Source organism: Pezoporus flaviventris, unplaced genomic scaffold (assembly GCF_033815535.1).
Source record: "Pezoporus flaviventris isolate CSIRO_AGI_PZ_B2104156 unplaced genomic scaffold, CSIRO_AGI_Pfla_v1 ptg000031l, whole genome shotgun sequence".
Taxonomy (NCBI): Eukaryota; Metazoa; Chordata; class Aves; order Psittaciformes; family Psittacidae; genus Pezoporus; species Pezoporus flaviventris.
The window spans coordinates 56,663,947-56,687,575 of record NW_026892579.1 but is presented as its reverse complement, the minus strand read 5'-3'; the positions used below and the strand labels follow the sequence as shown (position 1 = coordinate 56,687,575).

General features: G+C 46.0%; 1 protein-coding gene across 3 annotated transcripts in view; it reads left to right on the top strand.

The window, feature by feature from the left end:
* Positions 1-593: 593 nt before the first annotated feature.
* The window catches only part of ARHGEF33 (Rho guanine nucleotide exchange factor 33), a 32,455-nt gene continuing 9,419 nt past the window's right edge, over positions 594-23,629 (top strand). The window contains exons 1-8 of one of the 3 annotated variants that reach the window (XM_061461326.1): positions 594-2,802; positions 9,251-9,405; positions 12,536-12,585; positions 18,456-18,620; positions 20,230-20,351; positions 20,972-21,114; positions 22,129-22,188; positions 23,382-23,597. In XM_061461326.1, coding sequence (XP_061317310.1) covers positions 9,384-9,405; positions 12,536-12,585; positions 18,456-18,620; positions 20,230-20,351; positions 20,972-21,114; positions 22,129-22,188; positions 23,382-23,597 — 778 coding nt within the window. In that variant the 5' untranslated portion in view covers positions 594-2,802; positions 9,251-9,383. The remainder of the gene's footprint in view (positions 2,803-9,250; positions 9,406-12,535; positions 12,586-18,455; positions 18,621-20,229; positions 20,352-20,971; positions 21,115-22,128; positions 22,189-23,381; positions 23,598-23,629) is intronic. The other 2 variants (XM_061461328.1, XM_061461327.1) reach the window with 2 other exon arrangements.

The following is a 23,629-nucleotide window of genomic DNA, read 5'->3' as shown; positions in this document are numbered from 1 at the left end:
TATAGCAGTTTTCAGGTACAATGATGAACTTGACCACAGATTTCAAAAATCAGGAGAAATACGTAGTTTACAAGGGCTGAATTCAGGACAGGAGGCTGTAAATCTTTGTCACAGCATCTTATATCAGGATAGGGAAGAGAGGATGGCGTTTTACACCAAGAGCACACAGTAACCGGTGGCATAAACTTACACATCTTTAAGATGCCCCTAATGAAATTCAGGGTAAACTTCATAGGACTTAATGCCTGGTAACTTCAAATCATGACTGGGACTACGAAGTTTTTCCCATAGAGGCTGCATGCTGGGATGTTGGTATAAATACACTTTTTCAAAGAAAGGAATATGTCCTTTGGCTCTCTAACCTGTGTGCTTTGTAGGTGAGAACTTTCACAGACTGCAGTGAGGGAGAAAGTTAAGGCAGGTATTTACTCTACACTGGGAAGGTTCTTGTTCTTGGCAATTTCCTCATTTGGGTAATGCACACATCATCATACTGCCACAAAGTGACAGCATTCTCAACAGGCTGGATTCATGTCATTATAGGATGGCAAGAGAAGGATGGAAATGCAGTGGAGTGGCACATTTCATGGCACATTTCATGGCTAGGCACCAATGGGGCTGAAGCAGAAGTTGTAAATGTGACTGTTCAGTATGGACAGTAGCATGGGTTAAAGGCAGCTCTCTAATTGCATTCTGGGCTCAACAGCTGTGACCAGTTTTCAACAGGCATTGATTGATTTCTTCATTATTTATTACAAATAACCACTGAGGATGTTTAACTTGTCCTAGGAATGTCTTTCAAAGAAAAAACCTGTCATTGAAAAACAGTGCCTAATTTATACTCAACTTTTAGAACTTTCTCCAGAAAACAAACCTCACCACCCACAGAAGCTTCTTTCTGCAAACACAGTGCTCCTATGATTATGTTTACCTTAAGCCGGATGTTGCATAGCAGGGTCAGGGCAGAGAACAAGTGCAGTTGGAATGTGGTCGTTACTCCTCACAGGTCAAGACCCATAAACCCCAGCCTCTGATACCAGATTGCTCAAGGACAGACCTCTGCTATGGGGAAAGGAAGCAGACAGGAGAAGGCACAGGGGAGACCAATCACTGTCTCTGTCCGATCAGAAAGTCTAATGCAATGAAATACCCATTTTATTTTTGTTTGCCTCATCACAGGTCTCTGCACTATGAATCTGAAAATTTTGCCTTACAAAGTAGAAAACCTGCTTTCTAGTTTGTTAAAAACCCCACACAACATACCAGTGTTGTCAGGGAAAAATGTCTGTTGAGTGTTCACTTGCCAGATATTTAAGGGAGTTCTAGTAAATACCTGTCCTTGCTTCAATTTGCAGACACAATGTATAAATACCATTCCTTCAGAAGTGCTCTGAAATACTCAGCTAATTTTTCTAGGATTAGGAAAAATCTTGGGCTTTGTGGTTTATTAGCAAAATAAAGCCAAGCACATTATCAGCAGACTGGAACATACTGGGCCATCTGAAATAAAATGGCTCATGGATCATTTGGCAATATAACACTTTTCAGTCTTTTGTCTTAAAGCTGCCTGCAGGAAAACCTCTATTTGAAATGTTTTGTTCACAGATTTGTGAAGCTATATGTTTTTATTTATTTTTTAAATCTTTCCAAGCTTGAGCTGTTTGTTGAATTCACACCAAAAATGCACTTCCCAGCAAACTCCTTCAGAATTATCATTTTATTTTGTTCAATTTTATTGTGTTTTGTTCCTAAAATAGTCCAAAAAAAGAAATACAGAATCCCTGTCCCTAGTCCTTGACTTCAGAGGTAGCAGCATCTTCCACACAGCATTAATCTGTGAGCCTGTCCTCCATGGCAATTACACTGATTTTAGGTTTTTACATCTCAGGTTTTCTGCCTGAAAGATAACTTGAAGCAGAGCTTTGCCTTTTAGGGAGAAATCAGTCTGGCTTTTGTTACTGTGCCTCCTTTATGTCTCCCTGCACTTATGCTTTGGAGTATCTCACTGGATTGGTTCAAACCTTTTCCTGACACCCACAGCCTTGGGTTACCTGCATTCTCCTCTGCTTTCTTGATGCTCTTTGGAGTAAAAAGTCCTGGAGGACCTTAGTGAAGAAACGGAGCAGGTTGTGGAAGGCTTCTGCCTCCCACTCTCCCACCTTACTCCAAGCTTTTATTTATTTTTACTCAAAGGACATTTTTCATGATCCAACAAGCAACAGAACATACAGAAATGCTAATAGTTTCTACTTTGGCAACCTTTCTCTTGTCCCTGAATGAAAGAAAGGGTGCCCTTTGGCCCTGGCATCCCTCATGAGGCTATGCATGGTAGGAGACTGAGGGTGTCAGGGAAAGCAGGGAGGAGCTGGTCCCGTCACCCTGTCCCCAGCTGCAGGATACCTGGTTTGGTACTTAAGGAGGTACTTCAGAGCCTTGGAGCTCAGGGAAGTATCAGAGACATCACATCAGCTCCCACCACGTGGCCCACTCTGCCCATCGCTTCTCAAGGCTTCTAACCCTCCCTTCACAGCAGTGTGCAATTCTAATTAAAGAGGAAAAAAAAAAGTCAGTATCATCCCAGCGCACAGCCCTGATTACCGCATGGGCATGCAAGGATGTGACCCAAAGATTACATAATTAGAAGGCATTTGTTATGCTTGCGTTTCAAATCAGTGATTAGCATGTGACAGTCCCATCCCGGGAAACGTCAAACCACCATTACTGTTCTCTCTCCTTTCCTGCACAGTGCTAATTCCCAACTCTGGCAACCGCCAGTGCTGAAGGATCTTCAGACAGCCTGGGGTAAGTTGAAACTATACGCGGCGTGGAATGAAGAGTGGGACTAATAATAGTTTTTTGTATTATTGGGAAAAGCTAGAGACATCGCTATTTAACATTGCATGTGCAGTACATACAATGGTATTTAAAGTATTTTGCATCTTATGTGTCCAGTTATTTCCAGCTGATTTCTTCTGAGACTGTGTATAGAGATCTAGCTTCTTAGTGTGCTGGAGAGTCTTGTGAGGCTGCATTTATAGTAAGGTCTCTAAAATACCAGGTTAAAAAGATGTTTGGTTTTTTCTGCTGTTAACATTTAAGAGATAAATTGCGGTATCATGCTGAACTGAAGTGTCTGAATGACAGCTGGAGACAAAGCATGAGAGTGGTGAGAGTAAATCACTAAATTTTTGCTCTCTGTAGAGGACTGAGGTTTGTTCTTCGAGTGGGCTACTCAAAACCAGCCAGCAATCTCAGCCAGCAGGATTGAGACGGTCACCAGGCAGATCCCAAGCTTTTATTTAGGACAATTGTGGATGTCTAACAACTGAAGCAGCAAAAGTGCATACGGATTTCCTTGCATTGTTACCCATGTCATGATTTCAGAAGCAGAATGGGACAGAAAGCCAAACAGACAGTTACTGTTGTCCATCAAGGCTAGGCTGTAAATGCTTTACTCAACTTTGCCTGTTTGCATGCTGATGCTTGGGTTATTTGATCACTCTTTGTAACAAGTGATCATCTCCACAGCTGATTGCTTCTCCCAGTTGTGCCACTCCATGTAGGGGGAGCACTGGAAGGGTGAGCATGGTCATACAAACGCAGCACAGGCTGCAGGACCTACCTCCTCTCCCTCTCTCATGCACAGCTCTATGTGGGAATCCCATCTCAGGGGCACGTCACTGTGGTCTTTGACCCTGTGCCTAAAGCATAGCTAGAGAGGGCAAACCCTGGGACCTCCCCAACCACCCACACCTTTTCACCATTTTCTATAGGGATCTCATGGGAAGTGGGAACTGGCTCAGGCTCTGTTAACTTTCACATGCCTTCTGCTCTGCACTGGGGGGGCTGCAGTGCCAGCTATAAGGCATCAGGGCAGTATTCTTTGCTGCACACTAGTGGCCAGAATCATGGCAATCACTAGTGTCAGAGGTGGCACAGCTTTGGTTCTTGGGCTTGTCAGATTTGGCTGCTGGAGGGAAGATAGAGAGAAAAGAGGAAAATATTTCCTTTAGCCATGATGGAGGAACCTGGTGGCTTTAACACCCTGAAACTATTCTCTGGGTTTTGCTCTGAAGATGTCATTTTAGCTGTATGAGAGCTGCAGGAAGGTAAATGTGTTTTAATGCTCAGCTCTGAAGAAACAAGAACATCTTTGTCATTTCTTGTCCTTAAAGTAGGGGGGGGCATAGGCTTGGATTGCACGCCAAGACAGTCTGATGATGGCTTCATGAGACTGGTTGTTGAACCTGTCCAGTGGGAAGCTTGCAGAGGGACAATAACACATCCTTGTTCATGAGAAAACTACCCTGCGGTGGGCTGGCATATGAGGCAAACCTTATGAGGCAAACCTTGTATTTGCCAGGGTTAGAGGCCTGATGGTGGTTTAGGAAAGCAGCCTTATGGAGGACTTGCTTTTAGTTCCAGTGTGCACATGCATTCATGTGGGACCATAGTGACAGGACAAGGGGTAACAGGGTAAAACTTCAACAGGGGAAGTTTAGATTGGATATAAGGAGGAAATTCTTTACTGTAAGGGTGGTGAGGCACTGGAATGGGTTGCCCAGGGAGGCTGTGAATGCTCCATCCCTGGCAGTGTTCAAAGCCAGGTTGGACAAAGCCTTGGGTGGCATGCTTTAGTGTGAGGTGTCCCTGCCCATGGCAGGGGGGTTGGAACTTGATGATCTTAAGGCCCTTTCCAACCCTAACTATTCTATGATTCTGTGATTCTATGTGTGTGCATGTGGGAAGGGGTTAAGGGTATGGGGTTTGCTGAGTACTGAGAAAAAGAGATGAAGGGGGGGGATCCTCTTGCAGTTTTTCACTGCCTCAAGGGAGCAATAAAGTAGACAGAGTTCACGTTCTTCCCAGAGGTGCACAGTGAAAGGCAGTGGGCACAAGCTGCAGCAAAGGGAAATCCTGACTGCATGTAAGGAAAAATATTCTTCCCCAGGATACTGGAGGAAATCTTCAGACCTGAACTGGATACAGCTTTAAGGAACGTATGTAGTTTGGAGTTAGCCTTGAGCCAAACAGGAAGTTGGACTAAAGATATACAAGGGTTTCTACTCACCTAGGCTCTGCTGTGAGGTGATGACTTGTTCACTGCCAGCAGAGGCAGGATTTGACCAAGCAGCCCACATCAAGGGTCTTAAGGCCAGAAGTCAATCCTATTTTCCAATCCCTTTCCCTTTAGGAACAAGCCTGACACTGCTCAGTCAGCTCAGGCTGACTAAAAGCCTTGTCCCTGGTAAGGACAGTGTTAACAGCTTCCCTACCTGGCAGTCAGGAAGAGTAGAGGACAAGGCTTCACTCCAAACCATGGTGAGGTGCACATTTTGCTTGGTTTAGTGATGTGGAAGGAAGTTTTGCTCTGTGTATTCAGCAGTTCAGAAGAATGAGGGACTGGCAGGCAATGTTATATATATCATGGAGTCCAGCAGTGATTCCTTAATGTAAAGTAGCCACTGTAATGCAATTATTTGATCTAACAAAGAACAGAGGGGTGACTCAGGAAATTGCAGTCTGCAGCCAGAGGACACATGAAAGACAGTAACTCCATAACTGTAAGCAGGGAAAATTTTTGGACCCACTTAACCAAGGTCAACCTACTTTGCAGTGCAGTCATATAGCAGAGCTGGTGGTGCTGGAGCAGAGGGGATGGCGGCATCCCCAGTGTCCCAGTTTCAAACCCCACTTCTGAGCTCTGCAGAGGACAGAGGCTGTGCTCAGACATTGTCCTTGTCTGCACGAGTGTTAAATCTCCATTGCTTTGACTTCCCTCTATTAAGGAAAATATTACTTGTGATGATAGCAGGAACTCACAGTGTTTTTATAAAAGAAGATACAATGCCAAGGGCATATCTTCCAGCCCTTTGTGGCCCTGAAAGTGCATGAGAACAGAAGATAGGTAATAGGGCAATGACACATCCTCATACAAGCCCTTCTTCTACAAGTATTGCTTCACTGTCATTAAAACCTCATGCAGGTTATTTTTCTCTGTATCAGACAAACTTCATTCTTTGTCATCACCTGTAGCACAGCAGAGGGGGAAATGCCCTCCTGTGAACTTCTCCTCCATGAGAACTGCAGGTTTCCATGTGTTAGGGGAAGGTAGACACAGGTATTCTTTGTGTTGCATCCCTCAGTCTGAATCACCATCTGTGAGACTGGTGGCATAGCCCTGGTGATGTGATGGGCAAGGGAACATGCCCAAGTGGGACCTAGACAGAGACACAAGCATTTTGAGATCTCAGATGGCCTGGGAGGAGCTGGTGGAAGTAGAGAGCACTTGATGGAACTTAATTATACTATAATTCTGTCTTTTCTTCACCTTGGATGTCTGCCTTATGCATTGTTTCCTCATGTATTACAGTCCTCTGACTTCCCCATTTAAAGCTGTGCAGCAGCATGGGTTAGATATTCTCATTTTGGCATTCTCCCACAGTAAATGATTTTGGTACTGGCCAGGTGTGGTCACCCTGCCTTGAGAAGGCCAGAGGTACCAATGTCACATTGTCACCAGAGATTTAGGAAGCCCCAGAATAATTGAGCCAGTGAATAGTAAAATTATAAAATCTTTAAGACATACCATGCAGTTAGTGTATTTAATGTATATTAATATAACTAATTCCATACTAACTGATGTTTGTTAACTTTTGTTATTGATAGATAACAATTATATACTGTTATGCTGCTATAACCGGCATGGTAAAACATTAATAATATAAAAGTAGAATGGGTAAAAATATGCACATGTTTTTATTACCAAAAAAAAGAATTTCCAGCAAAAAGCTGTGCCAAAGTTTATCACAGGTGAGGTTTATGTTTCTCTCATATCTGTTTTGCCTTTTCTATGTATTCCTTTATCCCCAGCATTGCAGAAACAATTCTGACTTTTTAAAACAGTTCTCAGTGTTAAACAAGCTGGTCCCAATAACAGAAGCCTCATGAGTTTGCTATGGCATTGACTAGACTAAGCTGGAAGCAAAGCTTAACAGCTTTGCTACTAAACAAGCTACTACTGAAGCTGAAGTTGAAGGTCTGTTTCTCTCAGAGGCCCAAACTCAAGTACCTGCTCCTCAAAACTACTAGAGAGGAGGTTTAGCTACTTTAAAAATGACTGCATATTTATGTGTTTCAGAAGCAAATCGTGTTCTTGCCAGTCTGGATACCTATGAGAAAAAAAATTTATTTATTTATTTATTGATTTATTCCTAAAGAGGACTGGAGCACACAGCATAGGAGAGGCTGAGGGAGTTGAGTTTGGTCAGATTGGGAAAGAGAAGGCTGGGGGGTCCTACAGCCATCTGCAACTACCTAACGGGCCTTATAGACAAGACAGTTGGGCTTTTCTCACAGAAACAATGAAAGGATAAATTACTGAGGGCACAAGCTGCAGCAATTGAAACATTGGCTGTAACGAGAAACATCTTGCCCATGAGAGTAGTGCAGCCCTGGGACAGGCCCGGAAAGGTTGAGAAGTTGCCAGCCTGGGAGACAGTCAGATCTGGACTAGAAGTGGCTCTGAGCAATCTGATCCAGCTTTGGGGTTAGCCCTACTTTGAGTCGGGTAACTCCAGAGGTCCCTGGCCATCTAAACTCTGCCATGAGACTTAGAGACTTCAGAACAGGAAAATTACTTTTACACCATTAGCTGATAGAAAACAGATTAAATAAACTATTGCATTTATCTTACTGTAACCAGGTGCCCACCTAGAAGCTTTCCCAGCCTGTTTGTACAAAGCCTACATCCAAAGTCCCTCCAGTTTGGCTCAGACTTTCCAAGTGTCACCAAACGATCCTCTGTCCTGAGCAGACAATGGATCTTGTAGGAGGACATCACATAAGCAGCTCTCTTATAAATAACACATTTATCCTTTCATTAATCCTCAATCTCAGGAAGATGCAAACTCCCATGTCCCCCCAGGACTGTGCTCTGGAAGCCTTCCAGTCCTCATCATACCCTCAGCAGGAGGCTGGCTGTGTACGCTATTGGCTGTGCCACTCTCAGCCTGACCATATGAGGCATCCCTTGCCACAGCTCAGAAACACTCAGCATCACCCCATCTCAGGGGCCCTGATGGTGCCATCACCCTCCCCCCTCAGGAACTCCACACTGGAAAGCTATCAGATCAAAAGTGTGTGGCACCTAAGCTATGCTCCTGACTGCACCAGAACAACTGCTTCTGCAGCCATTTCCTAAAGCCACCAGGGCTCTTGCATCTTTTGCATCTCTCCCATCTATTTAATGCTATATGCCTTTCTCTGTGCCTGCTTCCCTGTAAATATCACCCCAGGCTTCTCTGAATCACCACAGCTCTCCTGGCAGAGCTGTGTCAGCAGAGCTTTGTGCCATAATTACACTGGCCCCTCCAATCCCATTAACAAAGCTAATGATAACTCACAACAGCCTTGGGCATATCTATGTCAGACAGGAATGGAGGTGTGAGGTTATTCTAGAGTCCTAAATCACATCTGGTTTCCTAGTAAGGCTTGACAAAAGCAGACTTGAATTCAACCCTGGGGAGAGGAAGCATGGATGTGGGGCAGTGCCCATGCTGATTAAGTGTTAGCTGGAGCAATCCATTTTTGGGGGGCTCTGCCTGAGCCATTAACCAGGCATTATCTAAAGACTGTTTCCAAAGTCCTAACTCCATTACCAGACTGATGAGATGCTTTACCAAGGGATTGACTAGGTTTCCAGAGAGGCTGCAGCTCTACACACTGAGGTGGCCTTGCAGCACTCCTGTGCCTCAAAAAGTCAGGGAGACAACTGGCAGAGAAAGCAGTACAAGCACGTCCAAAAGTGCCAGCAGGATTGTACAGCAGCACTGTGAAGGCAATACCTCTGTGTCCCAAACATAAGTTTGGAGGACATTTTGGGTGATTAGTTGCATAGCAAAAAGCTGGTTCTTTGATGCAGAGCACCCATGCAAGATGTTTATGTTCCGTTCAGAGTATGTCTCATTTTACTTCTGTGTTCATACAAGAAGCATCTTGCTGAGCAAATAGTCTCTGCGGGATTACATAGAACCTCTTAATCACCCATCCACATAAATACAAACTTCCTTGGGCTGGGAGGGAAGTGTTTGCTTGGATTGGCACCTATTCTGCTTGTGGAGGCACTGTGAACCCAAAGAGACCTTTAAGATGCCTCATTCCTTCTCAAATCCCTACTCCTCTGCCCTCTGTTTTCTGAATTTTGAGCATCTCTGCTCAGTAAACCCTTTCTGCATCTTTCTGCACTCAGGGTTCAGACCAGCTGACCCATCGCAGGGCTCACATGTGGGCAGCTCTAAGCCATGGGATGTTCCCAGTGACCAGCCAGAACCTTCCAGAGTAAGGACAGGAGTCCCTCCGAGGACGCACACCCTATAGCAGCCATGGACTCAAACAAACAAGAAGGTAAAGCATCCTCTTATTTCACTTCTTGATAGTATGAAAGACAGCAAGGAGGAAACCTGCTCTCGTATGAGCTGTCTGTTGGCAGCTAGCCCCTGAGAACACCTCTTAGCCATGGCAGCTTTGGGCAAATGTTCCCGTCTTTTAAATTCATAGAAATATCTGAGGTGTGAAGTTTTTATCTTTTATTTTATAAACACCTCCCTCTCCCCTCTGGAAAATAATCCTGTAGCATATGTAATGTCCACTGTGGGAAGTCATTCCTCTCTTGCCTTGGACCCATCTCTGCCTTGGGATGTAGAGAGACTTCTAACTATCAGACGCTTTGTCTTACATGAGGACACTGTGATGAGGATCTGCTTCTCCCCCCCACATGGCTTATTGCAAGGGATTCTTGTTCCTGTCAGTGCAACAACCCAGACTTCTGCACCAGTCATGATCTTGCAAGCACCAAGATGCATCCAGGCCACACTGCTTGCATGCAACCAGTCCTGCTACAGTCAGCAACACTTCTAGAAAGCCTGCAAAGCTCAGGGGTTTCAGGTCCAGGGTTTTAGTGGTTATCAGCTTTAAATATTCTTCTTACAGAGCAATGTGGGGCTGATAGTACTTGCTTCTCACCTCAAACCCCTTGCAGCATTATCCTCTGCCTTGCTACTTCAGAGGTGACTATGTCCATATGCTGAGAAACTATGAGGAGCAGGGGGAGCAAATTTAGGAGTGCCCATAACTGTCAGGTCAGGAGAGAGCCTGAACTATCTCTTTACCTCTTAGAAGATGCTTGGTGGTGCGAACATTCATTCATGGCATAGGTAATGGAAGAGTTAATTTCTCTATTATTATTATTCTAATTTGATAAATTAGGTCTGTGTACCTCGGCCCCTGCACTACAGTAGCCTGGAAAGGAAATTAACTCAGAGATCTTTTCCAATTAATTGGTATGCCCCCATGGGCTGCAGATGTTCACTGCAGAAATTGGGAGATAACCACAAATCCCCTTTCTTCCCACAGGGCAACTGTGAGGAGCCTCCTCTGCTCCAGCTTTTAGCAGTGACTTTAATAGCAATTATCTGGGTTTTGACAGAGAACATGCAGACAGTGCTTCTGCTCATGCTCATGACAAAGGTGGGAGGTAAAATCAAGGTAGCAGGGATCCTTTCCCCTCGTCTGGTCTTGCTCAGGAGGAGTTCTTTGCTTTGAGTTTCTCCAAGGACACTACAGACTGATTCCTATCCAAACCCAAATGAAAGATCCAGACTTCTTCAGTGCTTGGGTCCAGCCCTTCCAAAGAAAATGTGAGGACAGGTCATTGCTCTCTCTTGCTGCACTGCTGACTCCTCCAGACCTCCACAAAGCTCAGCATTCAATATGCCCATCACCGTGCAAAACCAGCTTCTCACTGTCCTCCCAGCACCTGGTTTGTATTGTGCTAATGATTAAGAAACATGCCTTTTTGCTCTTTTTGGGTCAGTCATTACCATCCAACAGTAAGGGTCCAGCAGTAACATTTAAACACCATCTGCTTTCTCAAGCCCCAGTGAGGCACCATGAGAAAGCTTCATCATTCACTTAAGGTCAAAAGTCAGTTTCGAGTTTGTGAAGTTGCAGACAAAGTTTAGCCCCAGAAGGGCCAAAGCTGAAAATGAAAACAACTTGTCATTTAAAAGATGAAACTTGGGACTTGGGCTGATGAGATTTCACCCCAAACAGCTGGCTCTTTGAGTTCACAGTTACTTTTCCTAGTCAGCCTCCTACCCCTTGTTTTCTACAGGAGGAACCTTAGAGGATATTCCCTGGAGGGAATCACTGTCTGACCCTGCTAACCTACCCCTCCCCAGGGCTGCAGAACCAGCCAGCATGAGGAGAAAGCAGTACATAGCCAGAGAGGGGCGTACAGCCTCTCCTCCCCCTGCCTCACACTCCTGTGAGTCACTGGGGAATCACAGATTCATAGAATAGTTAGGGTTGGAAAAGACCTTAATTTGCTCCTTTTCCTCTGAATCAGGACAAATCCTAAGGACCAGAACAGGGCCAATTCATAGGTGCCCTTGGCAGTAACCCATATTCCCCCGCAGGGGGGGAAGAAATCAGAACGTGTCTGCCTTGGAAATCTCTGACTTCCAGGCTTCAGCTTTCTACTTCACTTACTGTCTGACTGTGTAAAGTCCTCCCTGCACCGTTTTCAAGCCTCTGCAGGACTGAATTTCTGTGGTGTTAAACGCCCAGGTGGGTAAGGGACTTAACATCTGCAGCCAGCATGGAAAGAGAGAGCTTGGCACCCCTAGAATTGGGCATGGGATCACCAATCATGTCTGCGACTGACAGCAGAGATGGGTGAAGCAAATTCTTTGAGGCAAGTGGTCTCATGAAGTGACATTGCCAATGAAAGGTGACTCAGATGAAGAACTGGGTGGCATGGTGTTTCCTGGGAGCAAAGGCCATCTTAGGGAATAACATGGAAAACAATGGCTATTTGACTGTAATTCCCTCAAAGTGCAGTGATAACTTCTATTGGATAACTGGTTTCTGCAGTGAAGAGACAATGTTAAAAGACGAAATAATATATTTAGACTTCTTGGTTTCAGTCCTCATCAATCCTCAGAACTCATTAATGCCTAGAGACAATGTCTCTGAAGTGTTCAAAACACTTCTGAAAAATAGATATAAGCTCCTCCATGAGCTAAGTCTGTTAACCTAGGACTTAAAATATACAGATCAGACTTTTGTGGAGATAACAGAAATATGTACAAATAGAGTAAAGGATAAAATCCACAGTTTCAGAAGGGGGAGGGATCAGTGAGGCTTTAGGGGGAAAACCCTGTTACTTAAGGCTGGTACACAGCACTGAACTTCACAGGGAGCAAAGTAGCCCTGTTTGCACATACAAGGTTTCTCACCCCTTCACAGGGATCAGCTTTATTCAGACACAGGACAGCAAATGAGGCGAATTTAATGTCTGTTTTATAACTGCAGCTTAATTTACAAATGATATGGTGTTCACACCTCCTAAAGTAAGACTTGAGTCCTTTAAAACTGATTTGTACCTCAAGAGGGACTTCAAACCCTCTGTTCCAGTTATTTATAGCAACTATAATAAGTAATTTTAATTGACTGAAGTTCTTTATTCCCACAGGAGAGACTGAAAGTGTGCCTGTGAGTACCCCTGCAACACAGATTTCCCAGGTAAAGATGAGCAAAATGCTCTAAATAACTCCAAGAGTTTAAAGAGTTACTGATAGATAAATAGTAGTTAAAAAGCTAAATAAGTGGAAGGAAAAATAGAGACACTTACAAGGAACATGGCAACTAAAACGTGCACACTGCATGGATGAATGTTATACATCTTGGGCCTCATCTTAAAAGACACTCCAGTTGTGTTTAGACGGGTGATTGTGAGCTCAGCTAATTAAATAGCTGGTATCATTAGCATCAATTAGAGAAAGTCAATTCACTGGGCTGGAGGGAGATTTCATGGCTAAACCTGATTAACTGTCCCAGGAGCAAGGATGTGTTGATTGACATGGGGTGGGGGTGTCTTCCCCAGCAGGGAACCAAGTCTCCTGGGGGCTCTGGCAGCTCCTTGGACCATGGGGTGCTCTTCTTGCCTGATAATCCAGACCAGCCGGGCTGGCCAGAGCCTTGAGTCTTGCTGCATTTCTCTGTCTGGCTCCCCAGCCAGGAGCTTGGAAACCCTGTCTTTGAGTCTATGTCGTTTCAAGGTGAACAGGACTTCCCGAGCTCTGTGGCCACTCTTCATGTTGACATTCTTGCTGCTATCAGCCACTACAGATGCAACAAGATTGTCTCTGCAAGGGTTGCATCCTTCCTGTAAGATGCAGTTTCAGTGTTTCCACAGTGATGTTTCCTAAGCATTTCCAGTCTGCAGGAAACACAACAGAGTTTTGAGCACTTTAAACTTTGGTCTGCTTCAATATGGAACCGTACTCTGAAAGACAAGCATACCTGTGAACTGGAAACCCTGACTATTTGAGCCTTCCCTTGTCACCATTGCAACACTAATGCCTGTAATTGCTTTCAAGTGCACCATGGCAAGTGGAGAAGATACTGCCTTCCATTAACTAGCCAGTACTTCTCTTGTCACGTCCTCTTTTCCCATCCAGGCAGCTCCAAGCAGGATCTGTGACTGGATTGCTGAAGGGCCCAGCACAGTGGATACAACATGTACACATGCTGCTTTCCAGAAAAACCCTGCTAAGATGTGGATACCCTAATGAATCTTTCAACCAAGTTACCAGCTGGCTGTCCCCTTCTGCTTCAGCAAGGGCCCTATGGACACTGCAGTTACCAAAACAGACTGCACAGATGTGAAACAAGAGACAATAGTGCTTGCAGCCCCCTTTAAGTATCTCCATCCTTCTCTTCTATCCTTACCATGCTGCTCTGCCTTTATTCCTATCATGCTTACCTAGGAGTATAAATACTGGATATACTCCTAGGGCCAGGTTCTCTGCCACTGTAAATAAGCACAGCTCTGCTGCTTTCCTGCTATGAGGTTTTGCAAGCCTTCCTGATGCTTGGCTGTAGAAGTGCTGCCCTTAGACATAGGAGTTAGTAGCTGTGCTAGAAATTGGTTGTTCCCTGGTAGAAGCATACACCATGCAGCTCAGAGAAATCAGTTCCAGGCTTTGTGGCAACTGTTGGACTTTGTCTCAGCTTAGTTCCAGGCAGTGTCCTCAGGCAGCCTTCTTTTTGGGTGACAAAATGTTTACTTTCTTCTTCAGATCAGCTACATAAGATGATGTGCAAAGTGATGGATAGTAGATAAGGTGGGCAAAGTTAATAGGCAGTACTTCTTCATGGCTGCAGGCGGTTTTGCTCTTTTCTAGGATATATTTATAGCAACAGAATTATTCCTCTGCAGAACTTCTTCATCTTGAGATTGTTTTCCACCGATTTTGACAGGCTTCAGCTGAAGGTTCCTGAAGGCAGGCTCTGTTCTAGTGTAAGGACCTTAGGGCAGCTGCCAAGGGCAGCAGATGCAAATAGCCATTCTTCTGGAGACACAGAGCTCTGGACAGCCTGGCTATTACTGAAGGACATATCTGGGGACACATATACTCATGGAAGTAAAGTTTCCCTCTCACCCCTTCAGTGGCAGCCAGGGTAGCAAACCCAGCTCCCCAGGATTGCCCTCTGCTTTCAACCCCAGCCATTCCTTCCATAAGTCAACCCTGTATCCTGTCCACGACCACCTTCCCTGAGCAGCCTCAAAGTCTGAACAAAGCATTAGACTGCATGGACAGTCACCATCTACTGCAAATGGCTTAAATTGCTGGCACTCACTGAGGAAGGATGGGAAGGCTCTACAGTTTTGCTGCCTCTGGTCCCAGAAGAAACATCAGTCCTGTCTACCCTTCGAGGACAGTACAACAGAGACAAGTAGAGGCTCAGCAAAGGAGATTTCACAGCTGGTTTCTATATGTGTATACATATATGTGTGTATATATATATAGAGAGAGACATATATATCTCCACTCTCTGAAAGTAAAGTCAAAACCAGGCTGAGAAATGTTCCCCATATATCTTCCAATCTCACCCTTCTCCTCCCCTCTAGCCATCATCACTTCCTCCACATTGTCACAGTTCCCCCATGTTAGGAAATGTTTACTCCCCTCTCCAGGTGGACTACAATAGAGCATTCATATTCTCATTGTGCTAGAGGGCAAGTGAGAGTCACAAGTGCCTGCTTCCCAGTGTCTTATTAATCAGTCATGTAGGGAGAGAAGGAGAACCCTTCATTTCCCTATGGGCAGCTACCAGGAGAGCGCAACAGAGTTACTTGGTCTTGTTAAGAGATTTTACTTGCATGGCTTTTCCCCACAGAGCTGAAAAATATCATGGGAGCAGGTAAAATAGGAGTCATGCTCCCCAGCAAAGACATAATCTGCTAAACATGCATGATGCTGGATCCCTCAGTGCATTGCTTTGTCAAGTTTGAGAGCCACACTCCAAAGGCAAGTGGGGATTGAAATGTGTATCTTAACCTAAATTATTTAGGTGTCCAAATGCTTTTTTGAACAGCTCTTGGACATGTTCTAAGGACTCCCTGTGACCATGCAGATTCACTTATCCTCTAGGCATTAGTTCAACTTCACTTGTTAAGGTGTGTTCCTTAACTTCCACAACTTAAGTACTACAGTTTATTTATTCCATGAATAGGTGAGGCAGAACAACACATTACAGTTAAGCTGTTGCCAAGTTTCTGTGCTAGTATAAAATCTGTCTATTTTATATGGTATGTGTTGCAGTTTAGAAGCACTGAATTGGTTTAACTTTCCAGGGGTTCACAAACCTGTGAAATGTCTCTGGTCCTGTAGACATAACTTAGGCAAGACATAAGCATGAGCTGACGCTTCAGCAGCTTCCATTTTCTGCAACAGCTGAGGGGATTTAAAGGGTGGTTTTCTACAGCGTGTCATTAAGAAGGAGCTCAAACCAAAATCCATGGTTCAAGCACTACACTGTGCTTGGCAGGAGTTCAAAGAAAATATGTTGTTCCTGTGCCACTCACTTTTGCATCAAACTTGCACCCAGTGCCACAAGGCTCTTAGTGTTTCCTTTCTACTCTCAGCGCTGATGGCAGTGGAGAAGGGAGTTCTCAGGGTTTCAGCACTTCCTGTCCAGCCATACAAGCCCTGGCAGATATGGCTGATTTGCGTTGCTTGCTGCTTTTACCCATCAAGTATCAACAAAAGGAAATGCAAGTGCAAGATGCATTTCAGAGTTTGAAATTGCCACTGCAAGCTGCATGGGGCCAAGGAAGGATGTACTGGGTAGGGCAGACCCAGGCTGGGGTCTGGAGCACAAAGGATACACAAAAAACCAAGCTAGCACTGTGACTGCAAGAGCATATTGGCCAACAGTGAACCCCAAAATAACAAGTGACTTTCTGCTCTTAGAGGGAAAGCCTATTTTATTCTAGTCCCAATTTTTCTTTTGGCTGTCTGAACTCTGCTTTCACAGAGCATTTCGGTGCACGTGGATACTGAAGTCTCTGCAGTAGTCCCTTTTTACTGACTTTTGCTGATGTCTAGCAGTTCTTGAATCTGAAACCTCTAGATGAGCAATGACTCCAATCCCTGTACCCTTTACAAAGGATCTGTCTAGTTTACACCCTTTCTGGAAGCATATGAGGAGGATACGGCCAGGCCTATGGGCAAAACCATTTCATTTTTGGTTATCCTCCCCAGCTGTTATTATCTCCACGGCCAGTTTCCAGACTGCTCCACTTTGAGGCTGTGACATCCCCATCCTCAAGCAGATTTCTGAAATGGTTAGCATAGGATACAACAGAATAGCATATTTCAGTTGGAAGGGACAGATCTGGTGAATCACTCCTTTTCACTTGGAGGAAAGTATGTGATGCCAAGCCCTGATGCAGGCTAGCAGGGAGACTCTGCCTTGGCAATGTCAGCTCAGTGTGGAAGTGTGGCAAGCACTTGCGAGCAGGCATGTGAATATGAACATTTTGCACTGCTGCAGCACTTGGTATCCCCCCACATCTCCAAGCATGGAGATGTGTCAGGATGTCTGATGATGCTAAGACCATCTGCCTCAACCCCTAGGCTGAGATAGCAGCAGCAGTATGGTCATTGCCTCCCCTAGCAGCCATGGCCCCAAGCAGCCCCTCTAACTTTTCAGGCTACACTCACAAGGTGACAATTCCTGTGATACTGTTGTGTCACAGGAAGGTGTCCACTGTGGCTAGAAAGGATGGGTGAAGGGGTTGAACCAAGGGGTCTGGAGCTCCAGCTGGCTTGGGGAGTCAGGGTTGACTGCCTGAAGAGGGAAGATGCCCTCAGCCTCCTGCTCCTCTCTGCCCTGTCCCAGCCTGTCAGTCCCACTCCTCTTAGCCAGGCAACTCTGGGAATGCGTGTCCAGCCAGACCAGACTGGGGACAGTGGGGTAAGCACTGGGGTAGGAGTGGGAATGTCAGGCAGACGTCCTCTGTAAAGACACTGTCAGTCTTGATCAGAGGAGGATGGTGCATGCCATTGCCCCAAGGTATCGGAAGCCATCTCTGCTCCATTTACAGGACTCAAGCGCCTGAGTTCCCCGGGGTGGCTGTCCTCTTACCATCAGTGCTCCAGTTTTGGACTCAGTTTATAACCAGATGTTAGGCCGAATTTCTGTTGTAAAGGTAAAAACCTGCGACCTCACCATGGGCTTTGTGCAGGCAGAACGAGCTCCTTGCTCACAGCAGTGGGGCAGAGTTCAGGGCTGCCAGCCCAAGCTGACCCTGAAGAGGGTGTCCCCGCTTAGCCCCCTGCTGCCTCCCCTCACTGCCCACCTCCACACTGCCTTGTCTGCTCGCTATGCCAGCCTGGCTCACCCTGCTCTGTCTCCTGCTTCATGCAGCTATCAACTGGCTGCCTCTAGCTTAGGTGGTGAGCTCTTCCAGCAGTGCTAGGGCCTCTAGGGACAGCAAACAGGGTGAGTGGGCACAGTGTCACTGTATGCCAGGGGAAAACCTCCCGCTCCCTCCCCATCATGAGTTAAAGAGCTGCCTCCTTGCTTGGAAAGGGCCTGCTGAACCAGGACAGAGCTTCTCCGCAGCCCTTGGAGAGCAAGGAGGTGTTAGACCTGTCTGGGGAGAGCACCAGCCCCACAAGCATGTGGGTGAGGAGGACTTGGTCAAAATGGACATATTCTTGATTGCTCAGCTGCTTTGGGGATTGATAAATCTGGCTGCTGTTACTGCAAAGCACCTTGGCATGTTTCAGGCTGTCCTCTCCTTCTACAGACTGACAGGCTGCAAACTGCCAGGGAGCCTGGAAAAACTCTAAATCTAAAAAGGGGCACACTGACTGCCCAAGACAAACACATCCTACCCTGTACTTGAGGCTGAAGCAGGGGACAAACCTCCCTCCATGTCTCCCAGCCATAATTGGAGGAGGAGAAAGAGGTCAGCACCTTACAGGATGGGTTACACCCAGCCTTCATGCCACTCTGAAGCATGGGTGACCCTCGGGAACACAGCCACCTGCATCTGGGAGGAGGGACTGAACCCACCATGTCTGTGGTTCCTCTAGTTGCAGGCATTAGCCTCTGAGTTGAAGGCGGGTTTCACAGAAGCGATGCAGGAGCTGTCACGGATCCAGCATGGCGAGTACGCCCTGGAGGAGAAGGTCAAGAGCTGCCGCTGTGCCATGGAAGAGAAAGTGGCTGAGATGAAGAATTCCCTCAACACGTTCAAGGTAGGAGTGTGACCCCCAAGGGGGCTGCATACCTGCCATGCTAGCTTGGGTGGCATAGGGCAGAATTCCCCTGCTTCCATCAGTCCTTCCTGCTTGCAAAGACAATGAGCTAGCAGTTGTTTCAGATATCTCTGGTGGTCTTCCTTTGGCTTTGTGTCTCCCTGACTACCCCAGCCCAAATGTAGCCCATGCCCTGGCCTGTTGAGCCTTCTCGATGGGCCACGAGGCAGTGCTGTGAGCTGCTCTGGGCACAAGCAACCCTTGCTTGGGGCTGCACATGCAATAGGCACATGGCCTGTTCACAGGGCCTCTGTGCAATATTTCTCCCTGGGCCAGGTCTCTTGCATTTCCTGCAGTAACCCAAGCTGCTGTGGAGCAGGGAATTAACACAAAACCCTACAGCCTTTTGAAGTTGCATTCCCACATGACTGGGAGGAAGCGCTACCTGGTTTCATCCAGTCCAAGAGAATAAAGACAAAGGACTGGAGAGAGACTATTAAGAAGGCTTCGTGTACACTAAACCAACCAGCACCTCCATGCAGAAACTGGATGACTGCCTGTGAGGAGATGGGCAGAGAAACTATTTTATTGTTTTTATGATAGATCTTCCCCATGGGGTTTTGCTGAGTCAGTAATACCTTGTGAAGTTAAAAACGGCTGCTTACTGGAAAAGCCTGTTACTAACCCTCTGACAGGGAGACGTGGATAGCACCAGGCAAAAGCAGCCCTGTGGTCCCAGACAAGCAAAGGAGAAAACAAGAAGTGTCACCTCTGCACATGGCAGAGGTCTCAAAGCTACCAGAGGCAGGGTTACCCACGGCATTGTTCAGAGGTAAAAAGGGGTTTAAAAATCCAGACACAAGAAATTATGTAAGAAACAGGAGGGGTAAAAGCTGCTCTCTCAGCCTCATGCCCATGTTGACTGTCCAAATGTCAAGCTGCCAGTGAAGCCACTAGCTTGCTTGGGGAAAACCCCACTCCTTCAGTTTACAAAGAACTCTGTAGTCTCTCTCCTCCGTCCTGCTGCTCACACTGATGAAACCTGCAGGAACTTCCTGCATGAGAGAGCTCTACATTCAAGTAAAGCTTTGTGGAAACTGCCTGAGGGAGGATGTGCTGACAGGGAGGTTACGGAGGGCCTCATTTCCTTAGGAAAGCAGGCTAAAATGCCAGCTCCAAGGCCTGACTGGCAAAAGCTTACACATGTGAGTGATAAAACTGGGCTCTGAACCAACTGAAACGTGAATACACATGCTGGAGAACTGCAGAGGGTAACATGCTTCCTCAGGCCCACCTCCAAATGGCATTAAAGGCAGGAGTCCTCCCTGTGCTTTTAACTGGTGGTGGGTGAAGCCCCATGTCTCCATCTCCCACCAGTGCCTTAACCATGTGACATCACGCTGGCTTGGGTGAGTTGCCTGTAGTTGAATTAAGGATTGCCATGCAGTGTATTACACACACTGGACTTGCAAAGGAAGAGTATCTAACCACAGAGCCGCTCTCCCCAGCATCCTGAAGCTTGTGTACTGCATGCCAGCCAGCATTCAAAGCAGAGCTATGCAAGGCTGATGGGCACCCTGGGAATGCTGTGCTTTTGTCTGTTTCTCAGGAGGAGCTCAGCGATGCAAAATCAATGATTGAAGAAATCAGTGCCAAGCAGGAGGAAATGCAACAGAAAATTGAGCAGCTGCAGCAAGAGAAGCGGCGGGAATCACGGAAAATGAAAGCTAAGTAAGGGCACGAACTCCGAAGCTCTTCAAGTGCTCATTAGCAGTGGTGTCTGTTTTGTTAATTTCCTTATAGCTTCAATGTCTTAATCTTTTCCTGGCTGGACATGTGTATCAACCCTGATTTCTACTGGAAGCCCTAGCCTGGTGGGCTCCTGATGGTGCAGACATGCTCTGCTTTCCTGTCACCAGCCTTTTCTTCTCTGAGCAGGGTCATGCAGGAGCATGTTTGCATGCTGCTGGGCCACACTGTTGCTATGATGAAGCAGTCAGCTCGTCCACCTTGGCCCTAATAAACCTCCTTCCGAAAACTGAGTTTTGATGAGCATGCAGCTGCCTCGATGACAAATCTAGGCTAGCTCCTTAGCTAATTAAGCCATTTAATTAGATGAAAGACGCTTTGCAAAAGAGCAGATCTGAAATAACCTATAGCCAGTGGAAGTTACTTCCAGAACATTGTTCATAAACTACATCAAAGCCAACTCCTTTCCTGATCTCTGCTGGAGTTGTCCTACTTTTGACTCTGTGCTTATACTTACACTATTGTCTTCCACAGCAGCAACACAGGAGCTTCACCTGTAGCATTCATACTTTCCAACTGTCTCATTCTTTGTATTCATACAGAAGAGCACAGAAGGATGATCATGGGTCACAGACGGTACCTACACCTCTCCAGGGCAGCCCATTTCGATCCATTAACCTCCCAGAACCTGTGCTGATCAATGAAGATTTTACAAGTCTTTTACACAATGTGACTTATGAAAAAGGTAGGAAATAGAGCAGGCAAATTCAGTGCCTTCGGCCAGGGGAAAAAATTCAGAGAAAGGTCACTAGGGTAAGAGGACACTGAGTTTTCCTCAGGTGCGAGCAGCACATAAAGAAAACAGGGGTGCTTCTCTGCAGGACTGCTCCTGGGTCTGTGCACACACCTTAGCAGTGTGTTATGATAGCAACCTTGGTGCTGGCCCAGATTCACAAGATGCTGCTCTGTGAACACTGTCCCAAAATATTCCTTGCTTGCCTCCTCCAAGAAAATGGAAGCAGTCTGGACCTTCCTTGTAATGCTAGTGGCATGGACACTGAGCCAAGTAGGAGCCCCTGATAAAAATCCTACAATCCATGGATTTGTTTCCATGTAAGGGAGCAGAGCACAGAAAGGAGGATCACAGAGACTGGGCTGACATTTAAAGTCAGCAAAGGCAGAGATTGGATGAAAATCATGTGTGGTTTTCTGCTCTGTTCTGCTCAGAATCTGGCCAGTCATGGCCCCCCTCTGCCCTACTCTGAGGTCCTATGTTAGCCCTCTCCCTGATATCCCTCTTGCACATCCACATCTTGCACATCTCTCACCCACTTCTCCCACTGCCTGCTTCTTTCCAGTCATCTCACCCCTCCACTCTTCAGTAAGCTCCTTTCCACCCAAAATGGCAGCTGTGCCTCTGTGTCAGGCCTCCATCCTCTCGTTCTGCCTGCTAGGTGCCTCTACCCAACACGTATCTACGGAGCAAGGATGAGCAAAGACTGCTCATGCTCCTCTGCAGTCATATAGCACCAAGCACAACAGGGACCCTACATTAGCCTGCCTGCAGGTGCTACTGAAACAAAGACCACAACAAGAGCCACAACGGTAAAGATCCTCCTTAGCAAAGCATCTAACAGGGGGGTTTGAATAGCAAAAATGTGAAAGACTGGAGGATCTAACCCTAGTGGCTAGGCTTGGGAGGAGGAAGCCTGCTCTACAGTTGCCTTCTCCTGTAAAGTTTCTCTTCATTCTTCAACAGTGTCTGACACCAGGATCATGCCAATGGGAGAAGGAAGCGTGAAAGTCGTAGGAGGCCCAGGTAGGAAAACCTCGAACTGTCAAACCCCAGTAGGGCAATGATTCAGCGAGGGTGCTTGCTTCACTGCACAGAAGAAATGCTTTCAGGGAATGCATTTCAGAGGAATGTCTTTCACTTTGCCATGTGCCTTCATTTTCATGCTTGCAGTTGAAAAGGAGAGCAAACCTGAGTCCTGAAGTGCCAAATACTTGACAGAAGACACAAATGATTGCTATTTGGCAGGAAAAGCCTTTCTGCTGCTTATTTCGCATGTTCTAAGTGCTTTTGCAGAAAGGAAGAATTGAGGCTTATCAATGTGGCAAAGAATAACAAGTGTGCCATTTTGTCACTTGGGAAGAGATGATTTCTGCAGTGACTACATACCCGGTAGAACTGGTGAGGTGTTTGTTCACACACCAGTTTCCAGATTCCTTTTAGGCATCTGAATGGTAACAGAGGAGTTTTTCTGGCAAAAATAAGAATTGTTCAGAACTAAGAGAAGGGTGTAGTAAGGGGACACTAAGGATCCTGGCCAGCAAAAGGACATATGAGAACAACCATTGCGGGTTTGCACTATTCACCAGAAGCATTCAGTGTTCTGGATGGCTCTTTTGCTGGAATCCACTTGAAAATAAAGAGAACAATGGTTTATTGCAACCCAAATTAAAAGCATTTGCACTAAAGCAATTCCAGCTCTAATGCACCTGCACCCCCCCCCCCCACTTTCTCTGTGATTTAATAGCCTCAGATTGAGTCCGAGTCCTGCTGCTGCTGTATAATCACATCACACTAAAAAAATGTTAAGAGCCATGCCAGTTTACATCACTAAGAATGGCATTTAAATCCAAATTATAATAATACTTCCTATTTCTACAATACCTGCCATATTATCAAGTCCTGAAGTATCCCAAAACCCTGAAGTGCAACCATACTTGGAATATATGCTTTTTTTTTCTAAACACATCTGATTTTGTACCTTATTTGGCCTGAAAATAAATGCTGGAAGAGTGCAAACCTTGTTCTGCCAAAGTGCTTGCCAACTGCACTTCTGTTTGTAAATTAACAATAGAGTGCTATAGCCCCTGTGAAGCACAGAGGATGCTTCTAACTCTCCTTCCAGTACTTCACATGGCTGATAATGCAGCTTAGCTGCTTGCCGTAGCATAACCTGTTAGCTGAGATGTCAAGATCCATTTAGTTGCTTGTCATGGCAGGAGCACCCATAGAGACAGATGACAGCCTGAAGCCATCTTTGACAACAGAGGGGCAGCCGAAAGTGCATCTGCCATCAACAGTGTGGAAGCAGCCCAAGGACACCAAGGACTGGGGAGATGAATACATTTCAAAAGAGCAACCAGAGAGAGGGAAAGACATGGGCCAAAGCAGATACAGCTCAGCTGACAACATTATATGTGAACCCTCTTTGGCTGGTAAGGACAGAGTGGAAAACTCGGGATAGAGA